Source organism: Pelophylax lessonae (genome assembly GCF_965119305.1).
Source record: "Pelophylax lessonae genome assembly, chromosome: 4".
Taxonomy (NCBI): Eukaryota; Metazoa; Chordata; class Amphibia; order Anura; family Ranidae; genus Pelophylax; species Pelophylax lessonae.
In genome coordinates, this window is record NC_138771.1 from 103,623,432 (window position 1) to 103,647,111 (window position 23,680).

At 42.9% G+C, this 23,680-nt stretch overlaps 1 protein-coding gene across 1 annotated transcript in view; it reads right to left on the bottom strand.

The window, feature by feature from the left end:
* The window catches only part of MYO1E (myosin IE), a 276,218-nt gene that overhangs the window by 139,765 nt on the left and 112,773 nt on the right, over positions 1-23,680 (bottom strand). The window contains exons 3-6 of the mRNA XM_082253069.1: positions 23,413-23,502; positions 9,860-9,954; positions 4,912-4,999; positions 2,658-2,747 (exon numbers count right to left, since the gene is read on the bottom strand). Coding sequence (XP_082109195.1) covers positions 2,658-2,747; positions 4,912-4,999; positions 9,860-9,954; positions 23,413-23,502 — 363 coding nt within the window. The remainder of the gene's footprint in view (positions 1-2,657; positions 2,748-4,911; positions 5,000-9,859; positions 9,955-23,412; positions 23,503-23,680) is intronic.

Genomic DNA, 23,680 nt, shown 5'->3' on the forward strand with positions numbered 1-23,680 from the left:
CATGAGAATTTAAAACAAATCAGGTTATATTAGATTCTTTTACAAAATCCCCTAAATTTCTTATTGAGCAGCATGTAAACAAAATAATGTCCAATTAGGCCTTGTTCACACGGGGTGTACTAAAGTGTTCATCTGTGGGTGGCCGTGTTTACCCGCATGGGAATGCACACCCCCGTGCAGGCAATCCTTTTGAGAGCTATTGGGAAGCCGAGGCAAGATTCAATCATATGCAAAAAAAAATCATATATACATTTCTCATTTTCTTGCATGTAATTGGGTATGCTTTGCATACTTTCACTTTTCTTAAAGTGTTACGAAACCCGCACCAGTAAAAACAGTCTGTATATGCAGTAAAGCATGCTTGCTATACTCACTGTGGAACCTAAGGGGTTAATCCTCTGCATTATGTAAAAAGACTGTTTAATCCTAGCTTCTCTGATCCTTTCCCTCCTTCCACAGTCCCCTGCTAAATTTCTGATAACACAGAGTCAATGGAGTCAGACTGCACATGCTCAGTTTGGTGTGTATTGCTAGATTACGAATTATGCTTTTGTTTCCTTGGGAGAATGCATGTGATCATCAGAGGCCAATCTGTCCAGACAGAGTCAGGGGTCTTGCAGTCTCATAATTTCTTGCAGCCAGAAAACTCCTCCTACAAGCTTTAACCAGTGTTTGGCTGGACACAGATAGAAGCCACAAGACTGCTCTAACTGCTGATGAGAAAAGGTATTTAGCAGTTTTTATTTACTAAAATTGCATTTCCATGTTCTGTGTACTGTGGGAGACCAGATATAGGGAATGCAGGCTCCTGGGTTTAGTAACACTTTAAACAATTCGAAAAAGTCCCTTGCAAACCTATTCCATTTGAGTCAGTTTAGTAAATCAACCCTTCTGTTTCGAAATGAAAGCTCGGATGACACAGTAATGAAGGTATGTAGGAGTGCCCCCTCAGATGTCTGCCAGCATGCTGTACTGTAAATTAGTTTGTGTTAATGTGCAGCACAACCATGCGCAGTATACACACGATCATTTATTTGAAATATTGCACAAATTTGTAGAAAAAAAGTGCACCCGCCACTCATTTATTACACATTAAAAAACAATAAACACATAAATGCCGCCAAATATTGTAACTAACAATAACCTTTATCAGACTTGTAAATTTAGCGCTACCCACTCTCCCTCCCCCTCTTTAACCCCTCCCCTCTTTCATATTTTATGTTGTTTACTGATCCAAGGATATTACGCAGGGCTCAAAATTTTAAGTCCTGAGCTATTGGTAGCCCTTATGAGTTACTCGCCACCAGTTGCCCGACCCAACCGCTACCCCTTCCCCTAATTGCGCCCCTAAACATGGCCTCGTAAACTATCATATTTTATCCATATTATACAAGGGTATGCACAGATCATACAGGGGTATGCCATGATCATACAGGGGTATGCCGCGATCATACAGGGGTATGCCGCGATCATACAGGGGTATGCCATGATCATACAGGGGTATGCCATGATCATACAGCTCCTGCTCCTTTTTGTTGCAGATTGCCGTGCAATAATCAAGGCAAAACCACACCGTGTTTTAGGTGCCATTGAATATGAATGGCACCTGTACACGCGTTTTGCAATTGCAGTGCGGTTTGAGATTGTGGGCAGAAACACTGCGCATCTGCCCGGGATCCCAAAACGCCAAATGTGAACAGAGCCTTAGGGAAAGTTGATCCCTTTTTTGGTGTTGCAGGTGTCTATGACAAGCATATACTATAAATTGGTAGGGTAAAAATTCTTACCCCATTTCTGTCTGCACACACCTCTAGTCCCCTCCCCCATGGGTTCTGGGACTCACAATACAAAGGAGAAGTCACCCCCTCCTCACCGGCCAGTTAAGTACTCCCTTTCAGCTGTTACAATTTCTTACCCCTTTTGTCCTGAGGTCTATGTACTCCCCCAAAAGATTTCAGCAGAGAGCTGCCCCACACTGATCACGTGTCCTTTCTCCAACTGCACATTTCTTCAAGGACTCTGCCCAAACAGAATGGGCAGAGCCTGCATTGGCAAACAAATCCCCAGGCATCCCCCCCCCTTAAGCTGGGATGATATGGCCGTGTGTGATGCCCAGGGCCGGGTTGTTTGAATCCGACCAAGTTCTACAGAGGAGGGGGGTTGTGATATTCTTGAGTTAGTGAGCTGAAAGCCACAGGATTACAATGTGCCCACCCGGCAGTACAGTGATTCATGTCCTTTACGTGAATAATAAAAGCCCCGACATGCATCTAGTAACAGCCGTTCATGGACAGGAGCCAGGAGTACTGTTGTAGTGCCGGCTATCCACTCTGACAGAATAGTACTTCTGGCTGCTGTCTGTGAACGCCCATTAACTCCTGGGATGCAGCCTGGAACAAAGTCCTGCCGGAACAATGGCTAAATTGGGACAGTTTAGGACAGGGCAACTATGCAGGATTCTGGATGCCGTTGCTTCTGCCTGCTCCACTCGCCCTCAGCTTCTATCCACTCGCCTAATGCAAGAAGGCAAGTGGAAATTTTGAGGGCTGCATTAACATTTATTATGGATATAGAAATATAATTTCAGAAGACAAAGTGCGGCTACATAATTATTATAAAAATATTAATAATAAAAAAACAAAAGGACAGTGACTTACAAATCGACTGGAATTGTTGTTCCTCACTGTCTTTGCATTGCCAAAGGCCTCCAATAAAGGGTTTGATTGCAGTATTATATCCTTAACATGCTACAAAAGGAGAACATGGAGAAAACCATTACTAGACCTACTCAGCCATGTTATACATGTACAAACTCAGACAAAGGGCAACATTTTATTTGTAAGTGCAGAGGGAGATGGTATCCTGCCCAAACACAATCGTGTGTCCACTGCAAAAAGAAGCTTGTCCATGACACAGCTGGGGGTTACGGTCTGGACAGGAAACAATAGAGGAATCTAGAGTGATGCTGGAAAGTAAATGCACACTAGAAACTGGTGAATAATGGGGGAGAGGTTATATTAATGTAAAAGTAAAGGGTACATGGGGAAAGTATAGTCACATGAAACAAAGATATTGGACAGATGAGGCCTTCAGGCCAGTAAAAACAACTAGTGACAAAAGGGCAAATGGAAGTGATATTACCCACTTATTTTAATAGCCATGTTTTTAGGTTTCAGATATTGTTCGGCTTTTTTGCTGCCGTTATTTTTTCTTTTTGCCTTATGAATGAATACAGGCAGCTTCCTTTCTCTTACAGTTATCATATTGTCGGTATCATATGCTTAATATGAGCATATAATTTGACTATTATATTTGAGCAATCTCAGATACTGTGTACAGTTTACAAGTATCACAACAGTAAAACGTCAGATAAAGCTCTGCAGCTATCAAGGATTAGGAGGACACAGTGCAGATCTAACTTAAGCTGACCGTACTTGGTTCAGGATTCCCCCTAGGGCTGCACGATATTGGAAAAAAAGTACATTGAAATTTTTTTTCCAACGATATATATTGCGATATTGAGAGGAAATCATGGAAGTATTGCAGCAGCGCAGCCTTCTTCTGATTGTAATTGCAGATTGCACCATACAGCCAGGGCAGGCCAGGGTTAATGTTATTGTAGGGATTGACAGTGACAGTCAGTGTGGATTAGGCACAGTCGGGACTCAGTGGTGGCAGGAGGTAGAAGAACACAGCCTGACGTGACATCCGTCCAGTCCCACACGTACTGACTCAACTCTTCACTCTGAACTGTTACAATACAAGCTTGTTTCCAGTTCTTCAGTGTGCTGAGAGCCGCTGATTGGTTACAGGGAGGAGCTGAGCTCCTCACTCTAGGATCATATTACCATCAGCTGGAGAACTGGCTAGCTGCAGGCAGGCAGACTGAACGTGTGGGACGGATGTCGGGCTCTGTTCTGCTACAACAACTGAGTCATCCCGACTTCTCCCTGCCTAATGCCTATGCCTTACATCGTATCTTCGGCAATGTGAGTATCGCCCACGCCCACAGCACAATAGTCGATATCACATTGACTATCGTTCAGCCCTTCCCCCATCCCCACACTAAAGACGAATGGGGAATACTCCCCGGTTTGTCATTGTATTCTGACAACAGGACTCTTCCGCCTTCAGAATATACTTACCAGTGCTGTAGTCTATTGACCACATGTCGCAGCAAAATTTTCCAATAAAGTTTCCAACGTGAATGACTATACAAAGATCGAAATACAGCTTTATTCTTGCTGATCTGGCCAAATTTCGATCCATGGATGACCAGCTTAACCACCTATTATTGGGCACTTAAACCCTTCCTCCCAAGGCCAATTTTCAGCTTTCAGCGCTGTCACTCTTTGAATTACAGCTGCGGGTTCATGCTACACTGTACCCAAATGAAATGTTTATAATTTTTTTTCACACAAAATATAGCTTTCATTTGGTGGTATTTAATCACTGGGTTTTTTTTTTTTTTGCTAAAAAAGTTTGAAAAAAAAAACAAACTTTTTTTATAGTTTGTTATAAAATTTTGCAAACAGGTAATTTTTCTCCTTCACCGATGTGCACTGAAGGGGCTGCACTGATGGACACTGCTTAGCAGCAGGACTAATGTCCTGTTTACTGCTGTGAGCGTGAGGGGAAAAAAAAAAAAAATCAGATTACCGACTCTGTTTACAGCATGTGATCAGCTGTCATTGGCCGACAGCTGATCACGTGGTAAGAGGCCGGGCTGTGATCTGCTGAGTCTCATGGACTCGCTGTTTACAGAGCACGTGCCAGCGTAGGCACCACATGCACGGGAGGAGGTACATGGACGCCCTTCCGGCATATTAGGCCCTGTAGCCGTCTTAGCTATAGCACAGGCAGTAAGAGGTTAACATGGACTCCATTATCAGTAAAGAATGGTTTACTTACCTGTACTTTAGGACCACCTCCTGACACTTTAGAGATGTAGCCCATTATATATTTGGCTGCTACAGTCTTCCCAGCTCCACTTTCACCACTAAGAAAGATGATAAAAAAAAAAAAAGTCGTAACTAACCTGGAAACTGAAAATATCACTCAACTTCCATCCTAGAACGCTCATTTGAAAAAAAAAAAAAAAAAAAAATTTGGAATGTGCAGTTAATTTCCATATTTCTCCAATGGTTGTTCTGAGTTCGAAAGAAAGCCTTGTATTCATATTTTAATAATTCCATTACATAAGTGTAGGACCATCATTAAAGTATCCGCATGTTTAACTGGAAATTAAATTGCATTGAAATGCACTATATCATTTTTTTTTTTCTAAAAGGATATGGATAGAGGCAAGACACTGCTGGTTTATAATACACTATATTACCAAAAGTATTGGGACGCCTGCCTTTTACACACACTTAAATGGCATCCCAGTCTTAGTCCGTAGGGTTCAATATTGAGTTGGCCCACCCTTTGCGGCTATAACAGCTTCAACTCTTCTGGGAAGGCTGTCCACAAGGTTTAGGAGTGTCTATGGGAATGTTTGACCATTCTTCAAGAAGTGCATTTGTGAGGTCAGGCACTGATGTTGGAGAGAAGGTCTGGCTCGCAGTCTGCTCTTTAATTCATCCCATAGGTGTTCTATCAGTTTGAGGTCAGGACTCAACTCACTTGTACAGGCCAGGATTTCCTCCACCCCAAACTCTCTCATCCATGTCTTTATGGACCTTGCTTTGTGCACAATCATGTTGGAACAGGAAGGGTCATCCCCAAACTGTTCCCACAAAATTAGGAGCATAAAAATTGTCCAAATTGTCTTGGTATGCTGACGCCCTAAAAATTCCCTTTACTGGAACTAAGGAGCCATGCCCAACCCCCAAAAAACAGCCCCGCATTATAATACCCCCCCCCCCCCCTCCACCAAAATATTTGAACCAGTGCACAAAGCATACTGACATGGATGAGCGAGTTTGGGGTGGAGGAACCCGACCTTTGGGATGAATTAGAGCGCAGACGGCAAGCCAGGCCTTCTCGTCCAACATCAGTGCCTGACCTCACAAATGCACTTTTTGAAGAATGGTCAAACATTCCCATAGACGCACTCCTAAACCTTGAGGACAGCCTTCCCAGAAGAGTCGAGGCTGTTAAAGCTGAAAGGGTGGGCCAGCTCAATATTGAATCCTACAAACTAATGCCTCGTACACGAATCAATAGTTGGCCGTGAATTTTCGGCCAACGTCCGATCGGCCGATTTTCGGCTTGTTAGTATGATGCTTTCGACAACCGACTCCGACTTTTCGACCGAACAAAATCTGGTGTGCAGGCTATAAAATTTTTGTTGGCCGTCAACAGAACGGCCGATTTTCCGTCAGTCAGTACAGATTTCGGCAGACAAAAATCTGATGAGCAAGACTGGGCATGCTCAGAGAAGAAAAAACACACGGAAAGTAAACCAGAACATGACATCACTTCTGAAGTTGGTTTTTGTTGGCCGAGAAAATTTGTGTGCAGTCTAGAGCACATTTCAACCAACACAACAACACTGGACAAAAGACGGCCGATCGGTCGGCCGATAATCGTTGCGTGTGTACGAGGCATTAGACTGGGATGCCATTTAACGTTGATGTGCGTGTAAAGACAGGCGCCCCAATACTTTTGGTAATATAGTGAAGGTCATAACCTTTTTTCTACTTATCAGACCTTTTCTCTTTACTAGATAAAGTCTTTTGTGGAAATCAATGTAACCCGAGCTTCTGTTCCATGTGAAAAACAATGTGGGCTTTGACTTTAACGCTATCCAGGTGTCTTAATTACACGTATTAATAGAAGCAACCCCCAAGTTTTGCACTGGTAATCACAAATCACTGCAGTTTAACCTATGCTAAGATCACTAGAATCTTACAAAGATTTGGGTGTCTTATAAACACAATTCTAGCATTATAGACAAACAGAACCAGGATGTGACAGTATCAAAGAGTTCCCGTGAGGATGGAATGAATCATTCAGCTGGCTTCAACATGTGGGACACCAAACTTTGAAGAAGTAGTTCTTCAAAGTTTGTGGCACTCGCACATATTAGCAATGCTAGGAAAACAGAACTGCAAAATGCAGAAACCTAAGAAAACCATATTCACATCCTGGCCACCGAGGATGCATTTTGGAGGCCAAGAAAAACATCTATTTAAAAAAAGTGTGGGTAGGGGGGTTAGGATAGGTTTCCTTTTTTGCAAAATACAGTTATCCTTCACAAAAGGTTCAGTTCTACTTTACACAGAATTATGAATTTATTCTAACAAGAGTTTGAGTTTTTCTTGTAGAAGTTTAGTAGGTTAAACCTTTGTAGAGCAAGGTATTCATGTAAAGTGTGATCTGCTCCATTGTTCTGCTTTCTGCCCTCAACAGTGCATTCTTTTCAGATTTCCAGGTGTTGAAGCATAGAAGTGACCCCTAATCCTGGAAAAGATCTACTGTAGATGTACAGATTTCAACTACCCTGGATTCTGTAGGCAGGTGCAGTCCATTTTCTCCACTGGTTGCCCTCGTCTGCAACAGCAATACAGGTGGAGGAAGAAATTGGGAGGAATCTAGTTCCTCTGGTTTCTACAGTCACAGGGAGGCACTATCCGATTGGAGGATGCCACCCCATGTGATTTTGCAGCCACTTGGGTTAGGCACAATAAATTTAGACCCAGGCTCCAGCGCACATTTTGGGGGTGGCAGTGTAGGGACAGGATACTCGTCTGTCAGGGACAGTACACAGTGCCAGGGAAAGGTTCCAGAGGAGTAGGGAAAGTGCTGGGTAACGCCATCCTTCCTGGAAACCTCCCTATTTGGGTTTGGACCTGCCAGGCTGCTTTCCGCTCCTCGAGACAGACCCTGACGGCTTCCCTGAGACTTCCATCTTCTGACACATCAATGTTACATCTTGTGAGTGTTCCCGGTTGGGTTGCAGGACTTCCATTATAATACATTCCTGTTTTTCACCTGGACTTTCTGCCCACTGCACACCTACGCACAAGTCCCCCATCTCAGTCCTCTGCCCTGATGATGTGGTGTCCTCGGAGTCGCGGAGCGTGCGCAGCAACCAAAAAAAAAAATAAACCGAGGGGACTGTGGCCACGAGTAAGCAGTCCCCTCATTTAGGGGCAGGATTACCCTAAAAGTGGACATGACTGTCCAGAAGGTGGATGTCTCAAGTGTGGGCCATGGAGGGGTGATAGTGTCCCAGGAGTTGGAACTAATATGTTTTTTAAGTATTAACTTCCAATCCTGCATATTCAATAGGAAATAAAAGCAAAAAACTCTCCCAAGTGAAGAGATTATCATCATGGAGAGAGATGTGACAGGAAAGGGTGTCCCAGTTGCAACATTTTCAGTTCTGTTTGGTAAAAACAATCAACTGGACAAAAAAAAGGGGCACCCAACAAGTGTACATATGGGATAAACAGTACATATGGGATAACCTGCTCCATCATGCTTATCCCATTAGGGAGCAACAGTTTATTAACACCTGACTCCACATTTAATGTCCCTTTAAATAGTTAATTCCTCCGACTGGCTAAAGTGGAGATCGTGACATCATCCACCTGAATCTTCACCTTACCCAATCAAAGAAATCGTTGTATTTATTCATAGAATACAAAGCTTCCCAGTGAATGGCTGAGTAGCCCTTAAAACAATGTGCCCAGCAAAAACCTGTTAATGCCTTAATTTAAAGGGACATTAAACATGGAGTTCGAGTTGATGATTTTCAACTTGAACAAGTTTACATTTGATGGAAGATCCTGTTAATAGGTTTGATGTGCCTTACAAAAACTCTGCTTTCTGTTTTGAACCCATGAATGTTGCAGACATTAGACAGAAAACGTTTATGGTCTAGAGTTAAAGCAACATCAATGCCTAATATACAGGAAAAGACTAAAACCCCATTGATCACAATACATACTTTGTTAATCATGATATTTAAAAGACAGAAAATTGTAAGTTTAGTCTACATTTAATGAATTCCAATTAGAATGCAATTTGATGTAATATAAAGTTGCAAACAAGTGCAATAAACTAACCCATTTAAAAAAAAAAAAAAAAAAAAAAAAAAAAGGATCACATCAGCTTTTAGTGTGCAGATCACTGAAAACAAATGTTTTTTAGCATTACAGTTAAGCAGGTCATAGATGGATAGAATTTCAAATTAAAATTCTTAGGAAAAGTCTTAGGAAAACGCGTACAAAAATTCTCAGAACATTGGTCATTTGGAAAGGTTTTGCTTTTACCATTTGATGCTGGAATGAACGGACTTTACCAAACTAAAACCACATTCACGGTTAGAAATTTGTTTAAAAAAAAATTTCCATTCTGCTCCTTCAAATTTTCCTCGGCAAGGTTACCGAAAATGGACGATTGAACCCACTAAATGATTAGAAAAGCGAATTAACTTTCTTAGAACCTACTTTTCTGAAGAATTTGAGTTTGAAATTCTATCCATATAGGCAGCCTTTGTCCGGCCACAGGCAAAGCCAATTTCTTTCCTGGAACTACAGGTTTCAGGAAAGAAATTTGCTGGATTCCGCCATCAACACAGCATTGACAAGGAGAATCCCCCCCCCCCACGGAACAATTGTGTTCTCGCGGCAGCCACTAGCAATAATCCCATGTAAAATCTGGCAGGCTGGTTGCACCCAAGTTGATCAATCAACTCGGGTACAATCAACCTGCCCATACATGGTTCGAATTTTAGCTGGTTCCTGCTGAACTGGCAGAGATGGGAACGGTCTATGGCTGACTTAAATCTTATCAATTACTTACATCTCTCTACTCAATATAGTTACCAATAAAAGAACAGTGTCTAAAAGGCAAAATGGAAGACTGGAGAATTAGCACACTAGAAGCCATACAAAAAGCACCATACCTTATAATGACACACTGGTTTTCTCTGTCAATAATCATGTTTCTGTACATATTGTCAGCCAATGCATAGATATGTGGTGGGTTTTCATACTGAGCCTAGAACAAAAAGAATCAATGTTGATTTTCTTTCATTCTTGAACAAATGGTTTTCATATACAACATTTAGTAAGAGTTTACAGTATAAAGGAAACACTCCACTGCAGCAATCTGTTTTTTTTAAGGGTAATTAAGTTGATGCAGTAAAATAATACAAAAGAGAAAATATGAATAAAACGTACACGTCAAAAGTACAATTAAAAAAGGGAATCAATGGGGAGTTTCTCCCCAATGAGACACATAGTGATTAGGGGCATGCGGAGTTCTAGAATACAAGGTACAATTGTATTTCACTGCATAAGGGGATGACTCCTCACTGTGTTATTCTAGAGTTTGTATACATTTCAATAGGAGGAGGTGGATGATGGTGCATTAGTTCATTTTGATTATGGGAGTTTCCTTTTAGAAAAAAGATTTGTAGATTTTATGCTTTCCCTTGTATCTGCATTGGATTAGGGGCTTGGGCTACACAGAAATATATAGAGTAGACCACAGTAGAGGAGAATAGGGAATGAATTGATGGGGGGCAGGGATAGGAATGGTCCACCTGTCTGTTCCTTCCTTAGCTTTATACGATGGCTAGGTGCATACTCTATTTATGGTCACTTATGCCTAGTTTCCGCTGAGCGGTTCGGTTCAGTTCAGTATGGTTCGGAACAGTACACCTTGATCAGGCTTGCGTTTCCACCGCCAACAGTACCTCAGCTCAACAGTACCTCAACAGTGTAGCTCCACCCTGTTGGTACGGTACTAATGTCCTTGGTACCTCAACGAAAGAGTCCCAAAAAAGTGGTACAGTATGGTTCGGAATTAGGGTACCATTCTCAACTTTTGACAATGGAAAATGGCAAAAATTGCGTACCATACCGAACTGTACTGCTCAGTGTAAACGAGGCATAAGAGAATGTCAGAGGGGTCCTAATGTTCCAAGTGAAGTGAAGATTGAGTTCCCAAAAGACACTTGGGTTCAGTGTCCTGGGGAATGTGAAGATCAGCGACTTTAAAGCAATTGTTACCCTAAAAAAAAAAAAATAAAAGATCCTGCTCCCTTAACCACTTCAGCTCCGGAAGGTTTTACCCCCTTAATGACCAGGCCATTTTTTGTGATTCGGCACTGCATTTCTTTAACAATTGAGCGGTCGTGCGACACTGTACCCAAATTAAGTGTGAGCCTAATTGTGCTTACTAACTGCGGGGGGGGCTTTGACAGGCACAAAGATCAGAGTTTCAGCTGAAACAAACAATCTCACTGTGCCTGTTTGACAGGAGAGCCGCCTGCTTTTCTTTTTTACATAGGCAGGCGACTGTCAGTTTCCCCGAACATCGCCGGAGGCCGCGATGATCAAGCCCGCTCCTCCCACGTGCACATAATCACATAGATCTACGTGATTATATGCAGCCGAGCGCCCTGCCGCAGTAAATCTGTGTGGGGCAGTCGGCAAGTAGTTAAAGCATGTTATACAGCATATTGCTTATTCTGTGTCATTTGGCTTATTCTATCACCTGAAATACCTGACTAATCATGCCAGTTTCCACCCTCCCCTCTGTATACTGACACGGTTTATCATGGCTGCCGAGTCTTGACACTGTGGTCAGAGTACGTGCCTCCATAATCCGCAGCTCTCTTCTGTCCTCTCTCCCACCTCACTCCCTGCCTGTCTGCTCCTTCTGTCCTCTCTCCCACCTCACTCCCTGCCTGTCTGCTCCTATGTCAGTGCCCACACCGTCCCCTCCTGCTGTTCTTATATTGAATATAAAATTATCCCATCCCCTCTGTAATAGAACAATAAGTATCCATATGCCTGCGTTCTAGAATAAATATGCTGATCTGTACCTATATCAGAGCGGCTCCCGGCGATCAGATTACTGCTCGGCTCTCTCGCTCTCCTCTCTTCCCCGGCTGACCTCAGCAGCAGCGTTCGGCCCTGCCCGCTGGAGCTGTCAGTCAGGCAGAGGAGAGAGCCGAGGAGTCAGCTGAGCGCCGGGAGCCGCTCTGATATAGGTACAGATCGGCAAATTTTTTTCTATGCCACGGGCACAGGGATACGTATTGTTATATTACAGAGGGGATGGGATGAGTTTACATAAGTGGCTTAACAACCACTTTAACCAAAGTCTAGTTATAGTGAAAAACAAAGTGTTATATCCTAAGGGGTTTCTACTTTCAGTAAAAAATATGAAGAAGTTCATGAAATGGCAATGTACAGCCAAAACTAATTCTGTAATAGGTGGGTGTCATTGAGTCATATCACCAATCAGAGTTTCTAGCTTGGTACTCTGTTGTACAAAATACGAGCACAAGCAAAGCAGTCCAAATCCTTTTGCTGCTCACTCCTTAAAATGGTTGTAAAACTCTGAAATGAGAAATGAACAAAGCATAACTCGTGTGCACTAGCCTCAAGCCAAAACACTTAGTGTGGTTTCTACCTGCTCTCTATTCTCTTTGCATGAGACCCCTCTGATAAATTATGCTGCATTAGAGAATTCTGAGGGATGGCCACACTCACCCCTCCAGCGTACAGAAGATGGACAGTCTCAGGTGTGCATGTTAGAGGAGAGATGGCATCAGATAGACAGGGCCACTGATAAGCAATGCAGTTGGCCCTCCTGTACTGGGCCCCATCAGTTCAAAAGGGGTACTTGGCACCTGCCAAGCAAGAGGGACAACTGTACTGCCCTAATGCTGACACTGATCATCTTGCACCTCCCCTGCAGCGCCTTACTCTATCCGGCTGCACTGCAGGGAGATCAGTTCTAGTATCTGCGTCCCATCCCCCTGCTGTCCAGGACCTGTGTGCCCCCCTTCCACCTGCTGTCCAGGATTGTGTCAGGAAGAATAGGGGGGCTGATAAATAGGTCATGTCTCCCAGCCCTTTCCTTTCCTAAATGAACATTGTGATCGGTACTGATCGCACTTGTGTCCATTCATCACTGAAGCATGGTAGACTGTTTGCTATGCCTCAGAGCATTTCCTATTATCTGTGGAGCAGAGGGGGAAAAAAAAAGATTAAAATGAAAAATATAAAATTCTGAAAAAAAAAAAAAAAAAAAGTAAAATTCTGCATAATAATTTTACAGTATTTTACAGTATGCCTTCTCACTGCATGCTTTAACCCCGCACTAGTGCGTACTTTGTTTGCATGCGGTTTTTAAGAGGATTGCAGAGCAGCACTCTTGTTCTACGGGGGTATAATTTGTGCCATGGTTGCGAAGTATAGCATCACAGCTGTGGCATGTGTACACCGCTAGCCACTGCCTCTGCTGCTAAGGGGGTAGTAGTTGGTGTGCAGTAAAAGCACAGCTCAACCATGGGGTTTTAGTTCTGCCCCCCTCCTTAGTCTCACATGTGAATGAGTCCTAAGAACTAATTTACAAAGGCACTCTGGCTAGGTGATGGAGTGGATTGTTCATGCAGTTGGAGTCGCCTGTTACTCTAAGGGAATGCAGCAGCTGTGCAGGTGCGGATAAGCGGCCCTGAATGCACACTGTCTGTGTTCAGGGCCTTGCACCTGCACCCACATGCCAGTCAAATTGGGACTTGTGGCTGTTTGTCCCCATAGTTTAACATGCTGCCTGCACACAGCTCCAGTCACATAAGCTAACCACTGATTCACGCTGTACAGGCCACAGAGCCCATGTGAATGAGCCCCAATTCCTCATTTACACAGAGATCTTTAGCAGGAATTTTGTTGTGTTTGTGTCCACATATATCGATTTTAGTGTATATTTAGTGAAATTATCATTTGATAAATCCCTACGCTTTTTTTTTTTTTTAAATTGGTTATATCACCCTACTGCTAACCATCTCTCAAAAGCAAGGGAAAATTTCCTTTTATGGGTGTTCCAGACAATCGGCTGTGAAGGCGGTATAGCAGCGGCTGGCAGACAATTACGGTGATGCTACATAGTTAGTGAGGTTGGAAAAAAATAAAAAATACACCTGTCCATCAAGTTCAACCTATCATGAGTGTGTGTACAAGTGTTGTACATTGTATACCCCTGTATGTTGTAGTAGTTAAGGTGCCCATCTGGTAGTTTTTTTAAACCATCAATGCTCCCTGCTGATACCACTGCTTGTGGAAGAGAATTCCACATCCTTACTGCTCTGACAGTATAGAAAGCCTTTACGCAATTTAAGTTTAAACTGCGTTTCTTCGAATTTTAGAGAATGGCCTTTTATATTCCTTTTTGTTGAATAGTTTGTTCCCTATGCTAGGGTTGTAAGTACAGTATTTGTAAATTGATATCATATCCCCCCTCAATAGCCTCTTCTCCAGAGAGAATAAGTTCAAGGGTTGTAGTCTTTCCTCATAGCGGAAATCCTCCAGTCCCTTGATTAGCTTTGTTGCCCTTCTCTGGACTCTCTCGAGTTCCAGCACATCCTTCCTGAGGACCGGTGCCCAAAACAGCATAGCATACTAGAGATGCGACCGGACCAGAGTCTTGTAGAGTGGGAGAATTCTCGTTTTATCTCGGGAGTGAATCCCCTTTTTACGCATGCCGGTATTCTGTTGTCTTTGCTTGCAGTAGCTTGGCATTGCATGCCATTGCTGAGCTTGTCATCTACTAGGACCCCCAGGTTCTTTTCCATCTTCGATTCCCCCAAAGGGGGAATAGTAACTTGAAAAATGTAAGATAATGCATTTGGATGCAAATAACTTGAAGAAGAAGTAACTTGAAGAATGTAAGATAATGCATTTGGATGCAATAATGCATTTGGATGCCAGAAATAACAAGGCAACATTAAACCTCATTTGCCATGTAGATGCCCACTCCATTATTTTATTTTTGTAAGTCTTTTTGTAAGGTTTCCACATCCTGTGTAGAAGTTATTGCTCTGCTAAATTTTGTATCGTCCGCAAATACGGAGATGGAGCAGTTTATCCCATCCTCTAGGTTGTATATGAATAAATTAAATAGGATTGGTCCCAGGACAGATCCTTGGGGGACCCCCACTTTCTACACCAGACTATTTAGAGTACTCCCCATTTATCACCACCCTTTGGACTCACCCCTGAAGCCAGATTTTAATCCAGGTACTCACCCTATGGTCCATACCTATGTACCTTAGTTTGTACAGATAATGTTTGTGGGGAACTGTAACAAATGCCTTTGCAAAATCCAGATGCACCACATCCACAGGCCTTCCTTTATCTAGATGGCAGCGCACTTCTTTATAGAAGGTTAATAGATTGGTCTGGCAAGATCGATTTTTCATGAATCCATGCGGATTACTACTAATGATACTGTTTTCATTACTAAAGCCTTGTATATAGTCCCTTATCATCCCCTCCAATATCTTAGACTATTTATGTTAAGCTAATCGGCCTGTAGTTCCCAGGTATATATTTTCGCCCTTCTTTAAATATTGGTATCAGCTGGTACCATTCCCATCAGTAGACTATCCATAAAAATTAGGAACAATGGTTTGGCTATCACCTGTTTGAGTTCTTTAAGGACCCTCAGGTGTAAGCCATTTGGTCCCAGTGACCAGTGGGGATACATCTCAGTGGGGATGCAGACAGCAATAAAAATTTGACAGACAAAAAAAAGGCTTGGCTTTACATACTTAAAAAAAAAGTTGTTTAACTGCCTTAGTTTCCCGTATTACATTCCTCACAATGGTGGAGTTAACAGGCTTTGACAGCTATCTGAAGATAAGGGAGGGTTTATAGGACGAAACTGCTAGCATTTGTCTACAGGCTGACTGTGCAGGAAGTCGATTACATATCTTAAAATATCCCTCCCTGCAATCATACCTTTATCTTCCATATCTCCAAACATTTCACATGCACTAGTACATAATATCTATTGTACATGAAACAACCTTGGATTTACTATTCTAATAGTGAAGAGCAGTAGGGTACAGTTATGGATAAAAATCAACCAGCATTTCACATTTATCAGCCTTGATTGGGCAGAACCTGAGATTAGCGCCCCCCCCCCCCCCCCCCCCCGGAGATGGCTTATGCAGAGGAAATGTAGTTTTCGTTTTAGATTGCACCAGTTTTAAGACGCACAGTTTAAAACAAAAATTTCAAAAATGTAGTATTTTCAGTTATATGTATATGATGAGATGACTTGTCTTACTTCGCACCAGAGGTTACCACATCTGCCCTACACGCTTGACAATTCTGGCTGACCCTACGGATAGTGCGGTAGGTCAAGTACAGGAGACACATTGCATAGGCTGGGAAGGCTGTTGAAAGAAATGTGCTGCCTACTGTTTCTGATTACAAGGTCTTAAAGCTTGGACTTTCTATGTCATAGTTGTATTCACGATAGTCGTTTATTTTGAAGACCATATCTTTGTATAAATATAACTGGCTCCAAGGCCCAGTGGATACCGGTTAGCTGACCCCTTGTTCACTAGGTGTCTCTTGTTTTCATCTTGTTTTACAGTTTATTTTTTCTACAAAAACTATCTGATAAAAAAAATAAAAAATACATATAAAAAAAAAAAACGTAGAAAACCGACTGCATTTAGTGTGAATATCTCCTAAACCGTGCAGGTTTAGGAGATATTCACTGTACCTACAGGTAAGTTTTATTATAGGATTACCTGTAGGTACAAGTGCCAGAAAAGGGCCTATTCCAATTTAATGCCTTCTCTGCATTAAAGTAGAACCATTGGCAAAACTTCATTTTGGATAGAACAAAAGGAGATCAGTCAGAGGCAATCCCTGCAAATTAAGGGAATATCATGAGGACCCCCCGGTCACCAGAACTAATGTCCCCATTTAAGGATTTCCCCTCTTATTTTTTTGGGGACCACCCAAAATTTGTGATTTTCTTTTTGCTTTCAGTGATAATGGTAAAAGGGACAAAGAGAGGGCAAATCTCCACTCCATCCAAAGCTAAAAAAAAAAGAAAAAAAAAGAAAAAGAAAATAAGAAGGTTTGCCTTTACTTTAAGGTAAAAAACCTTCCATGATCTGTTTCCCTCTAGCCCCTTCCCTAAATTCTTACCTGAGCTCGATCTTAATCCAGGGCTGTGCCCAAAAGCAGCAGCCCTGCTCTCTCTCTCTCCTCACTGAACATGGAGGCAGCAGAGGGAGTCATTGCATCCAGTGGTGGGATTCAGCCGGTTTGCACCGGTTCCACAGAACCGGTTAGTAAACATTTTCGAGTTCGGCGAACCACTGACTATCATCTTCCACATCCAATCTGAGTCATCTGACTGCAGGCTCTCTCCTATCTCCGCGGTGCTCTCTCTGCTACGGGGGGCGGGCCGGAGCACATACACACAGAGCTGGTTGCTAGAGCCGCTTGGCGTCTAGCAACCAGTGACGTCACGGGCACTCCTTTCTCCTCCGCGCCACCGCCCCGCCTACTGCAATTTGGCTCCGCCTCCACCCACCCAGTTTCAGCGCGGTTAGCACTGTGCCACTGTCTGCAGGCTGCCTGCAGGTGCGCAGCGTGCAGCGCGTGAGGAGGACTACTACTTCCACTGTGGAAACACTGAGGATTCTGGAGGGGCCCAATGTTCTTCACTCTTCAGCCTACACAGATATGACTGAGTCACTAACTGTCTGACCGTAATAAAAGATAGATAGGCAACAGAGACTCCATGTGCGTTACATTACACACACTTCCCTGGTGTCAGGAACAAATCCTTCTAAAGAGCGAACACATTAATAGCGCTGCTAATGTATTCGCTCTTCAGGAGGATTTGTTCCTAAAACCTGGAAAGTGTAACACACAAGGTATACGAATTAAGGTAAATGTTTTACAAAGCGGCATCCTTTTTTAAATACCTAGGCCTCTTTGACCCTTAACCACTTGCCGACCAGCCGCCGTGTATATACTGCGGCAGGTCGGCTCTCCCAGGCGAACCGCCGTACGGCGCTCGCTTGGGAGGACATAGAGGGCGAGCGTGCCCCGCCAGAGGCACGCTCCCGCCCCCGCTCGTCAGCGGGGAAGCTGGCGCCGATGGCCGCCTGACACCCGCGATCGTTTTTTTGTTTGACATTAAAGAAAAAAATATTAAACCATGGTTGAAAGTCGGAACTGGTTACTAAAATTTTTGAATCCCACCACTGATTGCATCCTTCTGGTCAATCAAATAAGGGAAGTGGTTATCATCAAGGGAGATCAAAAGGTTAACTCTGTGCCTAGCCTGTGATTTCTCACTGTGGGGAGGTGCTTTTACTAGTGGAAGATATGGATCGGTGTTTTTGCTTTACAGGAACACAGGATCCAGGTGTTCTGTACTGACAGAATGGCAATCTGCCTTGTGTACATAGGGAGATTGGCATTCTGTCAGTGCACCAAACGATCAGCGGGTGGCGGTGGACATCAGATCTGCAGGTCCCGCTGTGTAAAATCACAGCGTGAGTGAGCTGCCGGCACCCCGCATTCGTGCCCAAAACCTGGAAGTGCAGAATCACATACATACATATATATTAGGCGATTCTGCGCAGCGTGGCCGCCCTGTAGCAGTAAATCTGCTATGGGGAAGTCAGGAAGTGGTTAATTTGGATAGAACCCTGAACCTACATGAAAGTAAGTAGATTATTACTATTTAGAACCAGAGAAGGAACAGAGGAAGACAAACAGACCGCTATCTACACTCACGTATACACACAGTTCTCGTGCCTGGTGACACACAGCATTGTATGATGCATATAAAAGAGAACCTCCATTGCACAGGACTTGCTAATGCTCATATGACCACAACTTCAAACCAAAGCGTGGCTTAACTTTTCTATTCTGAGCAAGAAAGGAAGTGTCCAGCTGGATTTCATAGGACTCATTGTTCAGACAGTTTGATTCATCTTTTTTTTCTGGAACTTCTTGTTTTATCCCTTTACTGATTTCCTCTTTGTTTGATAGCAAAGAAGAACATCATAAACTTGATTCTTACAGACATGCATAGGTTATTGTTTTAATGAAATAATCTAGCAAGGTTTTAAAAAAATATATATAATCCAGTCTCTGTACATTAAAGGGATTGTAAAGGCAGAAGGTTTTTTTTTTTTTTTTTTCTTAATGCATAGAATGCATTAAGATAAAAAAAAAAAAAAAAAAAACACCCCTCCTGTGTGCAGCAGCCTTCCCAGCACCCCCTAATACTTACCTGGGCCCATCTCTATCCAGTGCTGTTGCAGGAGTTTCTCTGGACTCCCCTCATTGGCTGAGATGGCAGCGTGGCACGATTGCTCCAGCTGCTGTCAAAGTTAGTCAGCTAATCAGAAGAGAGAGGGGGCGGGGCTGGGTCACGGCTCTGTGTCTGAATGGACACAGGAAGCTGTAACTCGGCTCAGGTGCCCCCATAGCAAGCTGTTGTGGGGGCACTTAACAGAAGGGAGGAGCCAGGAGCACACAAGTGGGAGGAGGACCCAGGGCACGCTGTGCAAAACCAACTGCATAGAGCAGGTAAGTATAACATGTTTGTTATTTACCCCCCAAAAAAACAAACAAACAGACTTTACAATCACTTTAAAACAGTATAAGAGCCCATTCACACTGCAGCGGCAAGACTCTGTACTACTTCGGGGGCGACTTGTGAAGTCCTGCGCACTGCGACTTCGGCGCGACTTGCACGGATTTCATATAACGAATGTCTATGCAAGTCGCCCCGAAGTAGTACAGGACCCTTTTTCTAAGTCGGAGCGACTTGTGTCGCTCCTATTAGAACGGGTCCTGTAGCAGTCAATGGACCGCGACTTGTCAGGGTGACAAGTCGCCTGACAAGTCGCTCTAGTTTGAATGGAGCCTTAAAGCCAAAACCAATATTGCAGCTTGCCAATTATTAGATTTGGTGGCTGCATTCGTTTTTTTTTTAGGCTTCCCCCTTCCCCCCCCCCACCCCCCCGGTGATCTGGCCAGTAACACCTCCTGCATTAGAAGGCCTTCACTTTGGATGAAGGAGAATAGGGGGCACCTTGGACAGCAGCATTGTCAGTCTGGGGGAAGGGGAGTGTTGGCTGTACTAGCAGATTTTAATACACTGCAAAAATAAAAATAATAATTAAAAACAAACTCCAGCTAATACTTTATCCCAAAAAGGAAAAAAAAAAAAAAAAAAAAAAAAAAAACATTTCCTGTAAGGTTTTACATAAATAAAAGCTGAACATTGTAGGCCCCCCCTGCTAGTGTTAAATGGTTTGTCTCATCTCTGTAACTGATATGTTCTGCTAAAGAGTTTGCTCTTTTGGGAAACAGACTTACTGGCTAGATCACCAAATAAAAAACAGAAGAAAAAAAAAAAGTCTTAAAAAGAAAACAAAATGCAGCCATCACAGCCAAGAATTTATCAGCTGCCATATAATAAAGGTTTTCTTTTGTCATAGTTTTAAAACTGAACGCTAGACTGATGATGAAGAAAACACAATCAGACCCAGTTCTGTATGCATTTAAAAATAATTTAGGCCATATTGACAATTGTGTAATTTGCGGTAACACACAGTAATACATTACAGCAGAGCTGTGGTGCCATTCATTACAAATAGCTTTTTACAAAAGCTCTACAGTACTAGAACTGTTCTAATCAGTGTGGATTTAATTAGAATACATGGAGGATCCCAGTTTAGTTAGAATGCTTACATTTCATATTGGACTCATGAATTAACCACTTGCCGACCGCCACAAGTAGATATACTGCGGCGGTCAGCCCCTCACAGGCAAAGTGACGTATATAAACGTCACTAGCCTGTGAGGCTCTGGGGAGCGAGCGCGCGGTCACGGACCCCCCCCTCCCCGATGTCCGCCGGTCACTCTGCGATCGTCGCTGCAGAGGGAGAAAGTCAGGCGGCTAGTCTAAACAAGCCGCCTGTGATTCTCCCCTATGTAGAAACTGATCACACGGTTCTACTATGTAGGAACGTTGATCACTGTTTCTCCAGCTCAACCCACAGCCAATCACAGTTAGAATCACGCCCCTAGGGACACACACAGCCCCTCCCTCTCAAATAAAGTTAACCCCTTCACTACCAGTGTATTTTTACAGTAACAGTGCATATGTATAGCACTGATTACTGCAGTAATGTCACTGGTAACCCCAAAAGTGTCAAAAATGTCAGTCAAGGGTCCGATCTGTCCGCCCCAATGTCGCAGTACCGCAAAAAAAAAAAAAAAACGCAGATCGCATCCATTACGCGTTAAAAAAAAAAAAAAACCACAACAAAAATGACAAAAATCTTTCCCTTTGTTAGTAAACGCGATAACTTTTGCGCAAACCAATCAAAATACGCTTTTTGAGATTTTTTTTTACCAAACATATGTAGCATAAAACAAATTGGCCGAAAATGTTAAAAAATTTTGATTTTTACATTTTTTTGGGGGAATTTCATATAAAAAAATGTGAAAAATATTGTTATTTTTGCAAAATTGACGCTCTTTTTTTGTTTATAGCGCAAAAAGTTAAAAATCGCACAGGTGATCAAATACCACCAAAAGAAAGCTCTGTTTGTGGGAAAAAAAGGACGTCAAATTCGTTTAGGTACAGCGTCGCACGACCGCGCAATTGTCCGTTAAAGTCACGCAGTGCCGAATCGCAAAATACCCCCTGGTCAGGAAGGGAGTAAAATGTTCCGGGGCTTAAGTGGTTAAGACCTAAGGCTCCATGTACACGGGAAGCTGGAAATGGCCGTTTAGGAGCAGTTGGGCGTTTTTTTAGAAGCCCCTGAACCCATCTACATTTTATCTTATCTGTCCATGTACACCAGGTCGTTTACAGTCATTTGCAGGCAGTTGCGTTCAGGGACTGTTTTTAGAACGCAATTATTTGCGTTCGAACGTGTGTTTCCCGGCGTTACAAACGCGTCCGAACGCGTCTGAACGCGTCCGAACGCGATGACCCGCGTTTAGCGTTCGCGTTTTTCCATTTTAAAGGGGAATAATTTTTTTGACCTCTAGGAACGTTTCTAAACGCAAACGCCCGCAAACGCTGCTAAACGCGGGTACAAACGCGACCGAACGGACGTTTCAAACGTCCTAAAAATTCCAGCATTCAAAGGGACTTTTAACAACGTCCCGTGTACATGGAGCCTAACTCTAAGAAACCTTAAAAAAAAAAAAAAAAACAAAAAAAAAAAAAAACACAACTATCGCTTGCAGTAGGGCTGCACCAATGCTGCATGGGTTAAAGAATATGTAAACCCAACATTACATATTCCAGATATGTGCCTGCTGTACCATGTGCTTGTATGAAAAAGTATCCCATTCTCTTTGTATTGCTTCCTTTATGTGAAATCCCTGGTGTTCCTACCAGTCCCTCTGCTTTCCTATTAAAAACTGACTACACTAAGCAGGAGAGCACAGCATGGTCAGTTCTCCTGCTATGCTGGGAACTCCGTGTACACTCCAATGATCAGATTTGTCCTGACACACCCCCCTGCACAGCCTTTCACTGGGAAAATCAGTGTACTGCTGTTTCTCCTCCACCAGCTCTTATGCAGCTGAGAAAAGAGGGAATGTGATCACTTATAAAAAAGGGGGGAAACAAAAATAAACATTTTTATCTATACATAAAAGGTTTTGCCTTTCATTTCTATTTTAAACTGAATGTGTTGCATTACAAGTTGAAGGTTTACAATAAATTACTTTAACTGCTTTTTTAGGTCTGGGGGGGAACACAGAAAAGATGATCTACTTATAGGATCTTTCACACCGCTTGACCGTTTTCTTCAGCGTCTGCTCCCCCATGCTCCACTGGTCCAAAGTTCTGACATTATCAAGGCCAGAGTAGGGTCCATAGCCTTGCATTGGATCTGATGACCATTGTCAAGGGACAGTCCACCACCAGAGCAAGAGGGAGTGCCATCTGCTGGTGGAGCGGAGGATGAGGTAAGAAAGTGCAAAACCTCTCTCCTACTCTAAACAAGCAGCTAACCCTTGATAAGAGGGCGCAGCCCCAGTGCAAGGGATCATTTAGGTTTTCCAGATTTGGGCCTAATACAAAATAGTTACTCCCCTTGTGCAGAGCAAGTGGCCTTCTTTTTGCCACCTCTGTATTTTTCTGCAGTGGGGTGTTGTCCTGTGTCCTTCCCACAGCTTTGTTCTTTGCACACACTGGGGTTGATTTACTAAAGGCTAATAGACTGTGCACTTTGCAAAGTGCAGTTGCTCCAGAGCTTAGTAAATGAGGTAAAGCTTCACTTTGCAAAAGGGAGTACCCAATCATGTGCAATGAAAAAAAAAAAAAACTGCATTTTTGCTTGCACATGATTGGATGATGGAGGTCAGTAGAGCTTCTGCTCATTTACAAAGCTCTGGAGCAGCTGCACTTTGCAAAGTGCACAGTCCATTTGCCTTTAGTAACTCAACCCCACTATGTGCAATACAGTGATTATGTTACCACAACCTTTACAAGCGTATATCTGGGTTTACAAAGGCATTTTGTGCCCATAATGTGGATTTATAACCTTTGTCATCATAGGGAAATATAAAATCACAGGTTTTTGTGCTTGGAGTTCAACTTCATAAAAAATAAATACTTTAAAAAATAGATACTTACAGCTCCTTGGTACATTTCAATCTCCTTTTCTCCGAAGTAGGGCATTTGCTTGAATGGATTCACAGAGATCAGCACTGGACCAATATATGTCTAAGAAGAGTTAAGGATCTATAATGCAAAACATCATTCATATAACTTAACTGGCTATACACTAATAAAATCTACCAATCAGCTTTTATATGTTACTGTTTGCACAATTGAATTGACTGCCGATTGGTCGTTAAAGAGTTCTTGCATTTAGCATTTTCATATAGGCTTGAAGAGATGA